Raw genomic sequence first — 8465 nt, forward strand, 5'->3', positions numbered from 1 at the left:
AATAACTGAGCATTCAACACTCAACATTTAACATAGGCTATAGGGTAAAATACAATGAAATAATAATCATAATGGTAAAAAAAAACAAAGAAGGCTATAAGACAAGGTTGGTGCAAGGCACAGCACAATAGGGCAGTCCAGTTATCAAGTAGCAAGATTTGGAAGTAGCTTGGTGTGTTATATATGGCAGGCAGGTCCCCAGACCTTCTTGTGAGGTGGTGCAGGTAAGGTGCAAAGTCAAGGTGCAGTTCGAGTGTGGTATTTTCTATGGGGGGTAGCATAGAAACAATGTATGGTGTGTAGTAGGCCCTAGCCCAGGGGTGGGCAATTATTTTGGCCCATAGGCTTCATTGGGTTTAGAAAGTTGACCAAAGAGCCGGATGTCGTAGGCAACTTGTCCGTGCCAATAAAAAGAAATGGTGTACGCCAACAACATTACATCTAGATACAATTAGTAGGAATGGCATAACTGACAATGGTGTAGACCAGTGTTTCTCAACTGGTGGGTCGCGACCCAAAAGTGGGTCGCGGAGGGGTCATGGGTGGGTCGCGGACCGTGGTGTAAAAAAAAATCGTAATTCATTGATTGAATTGAAAAAAAAAAAAGCGATTTACAACTTTTATTTTGATAGGCGATTGAACTGGTGTCATCTGTCGTCATAGATAAAATCAGTTTATGCGAGATAGTAGCGTGCAACCAGTCATGCGAGTGTCGCTAAAAAAAATTGGGTCGCGACCAAATGAGAGTGTAAAATGGTGGGTCCCAAGACTGTTCCAGTTGAGAACCACTGGTGTAGACTAGACCACTAGACCAAGACCCTTGTTCTAGGTAGCCAATTTAAGAATGAGTGACCATATGAATCTGCATTTTTTCCCCCTTAGAAAGGCTCTGAGGGCAGCATGAAATGGCTGAGCGGGCCACATGCGGCCCCGGGGCCTGAGTTTGCCCACGTCTGCCCTAGCCTATGTTGCAGGGGCATGGTGGTTCTTGTAAGGTAGTGCAAGTAAAGGTGCAATCACAGTTCTAGATGTGTGTGTGTGTGTGTGTGTGTGTGTGTGTGTGTGTGTGTGTGTGTGTGTGTGTGTGTGTGTGTGTGTGTGTGTGTGTGTGTGTGTGTGTGTGTGTTTTGTCACGGCTAGTCATTGCAGGGCTCCACCATCTTTCTTTCTCTCTCTCTCTCTCTCTCTCTCTCTCTCTCTCTCTCTCTCTCTCTCTCTCTCTCTCTCTCTCTCATCACAGCTTACCATGTGCTGTTCCAAAGTGAAGTATAATGCTTCAAAATCTACCAAGTACCAGTCTTGATTTGTAAAATTCCCAAGGCACCAATTGCGCTTGGTCAGACCGTCAGACGTGATTGTTGACGTCAAACAGGATTATTCAAGCAGATTATTTTTAGCAGCTTTTTCAAAACATTTTTTTTTAACCCGAATCATTTGCGCTTAGCCATAGCCTATAATTCTGTGTCCCTATTGTCTGGCTTTGGCATTAACTATTTGAACAATATGATAAGCCACTGATTGTTATTGTAGGCCTACACTGAATGCTTAGGCTCTGAGCCTCGTCTTGTGAGTGCACAACTTCAAGGCTGTGGCACTTCATAGGGCAGCACACTTCACTTTGAGAATCGGTCAGAGTGTTAGAGGCAGGGCCCTAAATTTACTTTTTTTCATCACCAGCCAAAATGGCTAGTAGATGTTAATCACACTAGCCAAACACACACTCTCTAATGGGTCAATGTCAAAATGGTCTTTTCTAGCCATACAGAAATTTCACCAGCATTTGGCCAGTTAGCTGGTGTTAATTTAGAGCCCTGGTTAGAGGGCAGGCTGAACAGGTTGTGTGCTGGGTGAGTGCATCTCTCACAAAGTGAGGGCTTTGCGAGGGAGGCGGTTGGTGTATGTCCTGTAGGGAGGGGAGGGGTGTTTTGATTATCTTCCCTGCTCAGTTCACTTATACAATGCAGGGCTTACCTGTTGTAGTCAGTGCAGCTCCCACCCCCCGTACATTGAGCTGGTGAGGATGCTCTGGTCCCCCTGTAGAACGTGGTCATGATGGCTGGTGGGGCTCTGGTGTGCTTCAGTTTGTGCAGGAAGAAAATGAACCTGAGAAACTCCCATTGGCATTGTGACACAGCACTCCACGGCATACAGTGCTCACTGCACACAACGAAATTGCATTTATGCCTCACCTGTGCAAGAGGGCAGTCTCAAATGACACCCCAAGGGAGTGGACCATGCTCAAGGGAGTGGGCCATGCTCCCAAGGGAGTGGTACCATGCTCAGGGTACCTCAGAGGAGGATAGGGGAGAGCACTGGTTAATTACTCCCCCCACCCTGGCAGCTGGGGAGTCAAACCGGTAGCCTTTGACAAGTCTGACACGACACCATAACCACTTACGACTTCCCTACAGAGTAGAGGGGCCAACATAGGCTACTGTAAGTATAGTCTATAGTGGCAAATATACTTTGTATCATGTATTACAAATAATTTGTGGTGGTCAAAATAACTGCTATTCTGTATTTGTATTTTGTCAGCCATTGTGTAAAGAAAGACTGTGTGATGGACTGGATTGGGAGTGTATTGACTTGATGCCGTAGGGCAGTTAGTTCCATAGAAGGGTAATTATGTTTGACAAGGGGTTAAACAGCCTAAAACCTCACTTAACGGTTAATAATGCTAGCCCACAGACTGTACCTTGTATGATCTAGGTGCTTGCCATCGTTATAATATAATATAATCATAGACCTAGAGAGAACAGAGTCTATAGGCCTACACTGTAGTCAGTTTTGTTTAGGTCTGTGAATGTAGGCCTACTGTTAACCAACAGATGGCGGCAGAGACCTGAGTACGAAAGGGTGGGGCCTGGGTGGGAGGATTGTCTCGCGTAATGAGATTTCCATCCAATCGGTGTGAAAGAGCCGTAGCGCAAATTTTTAAAAATGACTTTGGGCAAACCGTCGGTCAGCCGTAAGAAGACACTTGTGTTTGAGTCATTTTTTGACTTTTCCGCCCATCGTCATACACAAGACGCTGCAACTGTGCAGGCCTTTCATCTGATTGAAGCACATACCGGTAGTCTGTCTTTTCGGGTTAGCACTAGGAACTAAATGAAGTATGGAGTTGGGTACTTTGAAATATACCGATTTGCGCCGACTTGCTAAGGAAGTTGGGATCAAGGCTAATCTGAAGGTGGGTGAGATTGTTTTGATTGAGGTGTGTCAGATTATTTGCTCTCGTTGCTGTTGGGAGGACTCACGTGTTTTGAATATGCTGGCTGCTATCCATAGCATTAAGTTTTGTGTTTTGTTGGTTGTTATTAATATTGTTGTTATTTGCTGGGGTAGCATTGCACGGGTTTGGCACGGGTACATCTTGGAAGCTGATCAAGAAACGTGAATAAAACGTTTCCATGCTGCGGAGCTGTGGCTGTTGCTCTAACCTCTGATCAGAGCTCTCAAGGCATGGCTTTCTACCAGACGTATTTGATTTGTTACAATAAGTCTATTGTTTGTTTCTAGGCGGATAAGCTTCTGAAAGCACTGGAGCAGCATTATGAACAGCAAGACGGTGGCCTACTCAAAAGTGTAAGATATTCCCCCTCCCCTCTCTCCCAGTTCTCGATTTCCCTCGGAGGTAGTGGCATGTTGATTTGAATGAGTTTGTTCCGTTCAGGCAAGAAAGGAGGTTACCCAGGACTCGGCTCCAGTGCATGGACAAGCAGCCCAGAAACAAGCTAACTTTGTCACAGAACGTCGAAGTAGAGTGACCCTCAAAAGGAAGCACGAGGACCTCGAGATGAAGCTGTCACCAAGACCTGTCAATGTAAGTCTCTCTCTCTCTCTGTCTCTGTCTCTCTCTCTCTCTCTCTCTCTCTCTCTGTCTCTGTCTCTGTCTCTCTCTCTCTCTCTCTCTGTCTTTCTCTCGCGCCCTTTCACATCACATTGACATTTTGTACAGTAGATTTCTTTCTTTTTTTTCTTTTTTTTTTAAAAAGATGCTGTATTAACATTTCCAGCGTCTGTGTATACCAGCAGGTCGAGAGGCCCTCGGTTGAACCCGAAGAGAAACGGAGCTCCAAGAGAAAGAAGACTTCTCTGGAGAAGGAGGCAGTGGCTCCTGTGGTGTCAGAAAAGGAAAACAAACCAGAGAAGCAAACTGAGCCTACAAGCAACAAGATTGATCCTGACACATCTGTGAAAGGTATGTTGTGTCTACATGACATGTAGCCTTATTTGGTTTAATATAATTTACTTGAGTTGGTTCAAGTTTGCCTTGGTACTTATTAATTTATTTTATGCTTTCTGCTTGTAGCAGAAGAGAAAACTTCGCAGCGACCTCCTGGCAAAATCCCACGTGCCGCTGAACTTATGAGCAAGGCCAAGGCAGCCAAGAGACCTGTCACCCCCAGTAGGCCATTTTAAGCTGCTTGGTTAAAACTTAGTGTATTTATGCTCCATGTAACAAACTAAAATGTGCTGTTGCTTTTCTCTCTCTTTTTATAATCTGATTGTGGGAAATGTTAAAGTTGTTCTTTCACTCCTTCAGACTTCAAGAAATTGCACGAGGCCCATTTTAACAAGATGGAGTCCATCGACGCCTATGTGCAGAGGAAAAACAAGACTATTGACTCCTTCAGGAACACGGTGAATGAGTTGAAGGTAACCAAAAGACAGTGCAGTGTCTGGTTTTATGTAATGCATTGGTGTGTTGTCAGTTCATTGAAATGTTGGAGCTTATGGTTTGTGTGTGTTCTGCTTCACATACGGTAGAGATTTTGGAGTGGGGAAACCCATTTTGATTCCCCAGTGCAATGTCTGCTGCATTGTGTGATTGGAAGCTTTTACTTTGACTCACTTCAGACTCTCTCGGAGACTACAAACATGAAACCTGTGGAGATGAAGACTAACCCAAAACCTGTGGATGGTACAACGCAGCCTGTAAGTCAGTTGGAAATCTGGAATACTTAAGTGCACTAACGATATTCCTTTCACTGAGACTTTTCCATTTTGATGCAAGAGTTTTGAGGTTTTGCCCCAGGCAGAGATTAATGTTAATCTTTTCATGCATTAAGCAGAAACTGAAGGTGAACGGAAGTGCTCTGTTCAGTCCTGCTGCCCTGGCCAAGAAACCAGGGCCAGACAAGGGCAGAGTCACCCAGCTCTCCGCTAACAAACCAGCACTGAAGGGCAGCGCCATCTTCAAACCCACAGTGGTCTCTACTGCTAAGATCAATGTCAGGTACGTAGATGTTGGCCTTTTATGCTTTCTCAAAGTTTACAGCATGTTATGCTTTCATAGCACTTCTACTTGTATGCATGCATTAATTTGGCCTTTTATCTTGCTTTGGTGGTATTTGCCATGCCCTTACTGACCTTAATAAAATGCAGCATTGTGATGAATGATGACGACAATGTTAAAAACTACACCTTACCTCTGCCTGTCTTTTCAAACATGTTCTTATTTGAAGTGTGATGAATTTAGAAATGTACGTGCTTTGACTTCCGCAGGTTTTCTCAAGGGACACAGGACAACGAACACAAGCGCTCTCTTATCAAGACCCCTGCTCGCATGTCTCCTCATGTCCAGCTCACATCAACCCCGGCAAGGAAATCCTCTACCACACAGCAGAAGACTGGAGCAAACACTTCAGTCCTCAGCACCAGCAAGACTCCAGGTAATCTTACATGAACTGCCTCTGGCAACACCCATTACACAGTATGCACAAAGGCTGTGGGGCATTATGCTACAGTACTACAGGGTTGGACAATGACGCCTGTCATTTTAGTGTGGGAGGTGAAATTCAGGGTTAAATTGGACCAGTCTGGTGGCCAAACTTCATGAATTGCACATTGCACCAGTAAGAACAGAGTGTGAAGGTTCAATTAGCAGGGTGAGAGCTCAGTTTTTCCTCAAAATATTGTAATGCACACAACATTATGGATGACCTATCAGAGTTCAAAAGAGGCCATTGTTGGTGCACGTCTTGCTGGCACATCTGTGACCAAGATGGCAAGTCACCATCACCAGCATCAACCAAGGACAAACCACATCCCACAAGATTAGCTATGGACGCAAGAGGAAACCGTCTGAAAGGGATGTCCGGGTGCTAACACGGATTGTATTGGGAAAAAAAACCCATAAAACCCACAGCTGCCCAAATCACAGCAGAATTAAATGTGCACCTCAACTCTCCTGTTTCCACCAGAACTGATCGCTGGGAGCTCCATAGGGTCAATATACACAGCCAGGTTGCTATTGCCAAACCTGTCCAAAACGGGTGTTTCAGTTTCACTGTCGAACCCCTGGACATTCTTGGATACTTCAACCATCCCACTCACTCTTAACACCTACATCTAATACATCTCTTCTCATGGGGATTTTTTTTATTTTTAAATCTAAACTGTGCATGGATTTCCGTTCATTCAGAGGAGACCCTGTATTACACTGAAGTGCCTAATCCTCAATGCTGAGTTTTAGTCCAGAGATTCTGGGTCAGCGTGTCTGGGTCTGTCGGGTTCTTGTACTCAGACATATTATCCAACCATGACTGTAAGGTCATCACTGTATGTGTTTCTATACACTCCTGATAAAGTCCAATCTCCTTATCGTGTCTGCATTTAGAATCTCATGTCAAACTCTGGTGAATGTAGTGGCCAGATAAATATAATAAGGGAGCATATTACCTTGGTTAAAAAAATCCCACCTACATTGGAGCGCCCACCTGGTGTCCTGACTGGATTGCACCATCAGGAAAAGATGACTAACTGCTGCAGAACTTGAACTCAGCCAACTGACACTACTTCTCTCCATAGGTACCACACCATTTGTGTTCAAGGCGAACACCAGCATGACAACCACTCCACACGGAACCAAGAGGAACGCCTTTGACCTGAAGGCCAGTCTGTCTAAGCCACTGACCTACAAACCCCACACAGGTCAGTCCCAAACTCGCCCCTCACTCAAGGCTATATTTAGAAGTCGTATGCAAAGCTGCTTACTTTTTTCTCACGCTCTCTCTCTGAATAGGAAAACTGAAGCCGTTTGCAGAGACTCAGGACAACACCCTGAACAAGTCTCAGACAGTGCCGTCCCACCAGAAGAATTACAAGCAGCATAAAGTGCAGACCAGGTGAGGCTCAGAATCCCATCATCAGATGTCTATCAGAAAATTAATATCTGAATCAGATTTGAATTTTAATCGATCAGAGTTACAAAGAGGGGGATTGCATATCAGCAGTAGTAAAATAAAAAGAACTCGAAGGCACCCTCAAAGTCTTAAACTTTTTGTATGTAAATGAGAGTGACTTGGAGTTGTTCTTGCATCCGAAATTTCCCCCTACAGAGAGCACCTCAAACAAACTTTCCTTGATCCCAGGAAGTGCTACTAGACTAACATCTTGTGAGCTCAGTAGTCGTGTTCTTGGTTTAGTTATTAAACCTATGTGTGTTTTATCGCAGGAATGACCGGCGAGTGAAGCACACTGAAGACAGGAAGCAGAAGAAGGAGAAGATGATCGGCGCCAGAAGAGGACTTGTCATGACTTAAGCTGTTGGCCTTTTTGTGTTTGTCTTTGTTTCCCCCCTGTGTGTGTGTGATCCTTGTACATTTTGCCCTGGACCCCTGTTTGTTAGTGTTTCTCCTTTCCTTCTTTTTTGCACTCGTAATGTAAATATTTGACCTTTTTTTTTTAATTAAAAAAAGTTTTACTCTTGCCTTTTAGCTGACTTTGGGAGGAAAAAATGATTTTGTATTCAGTTTTTATGAAAGTTACAATAAATGCAACTTGAGATTGACCAGGACGCGCATTTGTCATTTCTTTAGATTAAACCCGCTGTCAGTAAGTTTTGCTGTTGACGTGCGTAAAGCTAGCCTGGCTCTCACGCAGACCCTTCGTGCTTCGTGCATCTTCGTTAAACTTCATGAGCTCGTGAGGTTGGTAACAACCATCGCGTGAGAACCAGGTTGGCGTAAAGCCTTGATTCAATGATTTTAGAAATTGTGCATGGATTATCATAACACCCGAAGTTGAAAACTGCTAAATACATGTAATTCCCAATTTTAGCCAAAAAAATCAACAAGTATTGAGCTCCCTGCTGTCCCATCCCCCTAAATGGCAGCGAAGTTGTGTGCTTGGGCAGCTTCTCACACCTCCAAACCTGTTTCGTTAACCTAAGGGAGCACAGAAATGTAAACAAGACTACATGCCTGGGCAGGAGCTAGACAAAGTCTTCCACTTTAAACAAACTTCCAATATCATCTATTCATCATAGTGCACACAGGCTAGGAAAAAACAGTTCCTGTTGTGATTAACCAAAATTCTTACAAAATTCGTTTCTTACTATTCCTGCCATATATGACTAGTATTAGAAGTTTGAAATGGACTTAACAATCACAATTTACCTGCCTAACTTTTATTTGAGATGGTGTATTGTTTTTGTTGTCCTTTATGCCACCAGGGGGCAT

The 8465-nt window shown here is 44.1% G+C and overlaps 1 protein-coding gene across 5 annotated transcripts; it reads left to right on the forward strand.

The window, feature by feature from the left end:
• The first annotated feature begins 2948 nt into the window (after window positions 1-2948).
• Window positions 2949-7796, forward strand: LOC134439142 (nucleolar and spindle-associated protein 1-like). Of its 5 annotated transcripts, none has more exons than XM_063189002.1 (12): window positions 2949-3190; window positions 3520-3585; window positions 3674-3823; window positions 4033-4201; window positions 4316-4408; window positions 4547-4659; window positions 4861-4938; window positions 5073-5239; window positions 5509-5675; window positions 6814-6936; window positions 7028-7130; window positions 7460-7796. In XM_063189002.1, the coding sequence occupies exons 1-12, from the start codon at window positions 3116-3118 to the stop codon at window positions 7545-7547; spliced, it is 1392 nt and encodes a 463-aa protein (XP_063045072.1). In that variant the 5' UTR covers window positions 2949-3115; the 3' UTR covers window positions 7548-7796. The 5 variants fall into 5 exon arrangements, with proteins under 5 accessions (XP_063045072.1, XP_063045070.1, XP_063045071.1 ...); XM_063189000.1 differs by having other exon boundaries at window positions 2950-3190; window positions 4313-4408; XM_063189001.1 differs by having other exon boundaries at window positions 2950-3190; window positions 4313-4408; window positions 5076-5239.
• Window positions 7797-8465: the final 669 nt, after the last annotated feature.

Source organism: Engraulis encrasicolus, chromosome 22 (genome assembly GCF_034702125.1).
Source record: "Engraulis encrasicolus isolate BLACKSEA-1 chromosome 22, IST_EnEncr_1.0, whole genome shotgun sequence".
Taxonomy (NCBI): Eukaryota; Metazoa; Chordata; class Actinopteri; order Clupeiformes; family Engraulidae; genus Engraulis; species Engraulis encrasicolus.

Bases quoted from the DNA above. Each gene is read 5' to 3' on its own strand.
- LOC134439142 (XM_063189000.1), top strand. From the start codon at position 3,116: ATGGAGTTGGGTACTTTGAAATATACCGATTTGCGCCGACTTGCTAAG. The intron at 5,676-6,813 runs GTAATCTTACAT...TTCTCTCCATAG, and splicing joins CAGCACCAGCAAGACTCCAG to GTACCACACCATTTGTGTTC. The intron at 6,937-7,027 runs GTCAGTCCCAAA...CTCTCTGAATAG, and splicing joins GACCTACAAACCCCACACAG to GAAAACTGAAGCCGTTTGCA.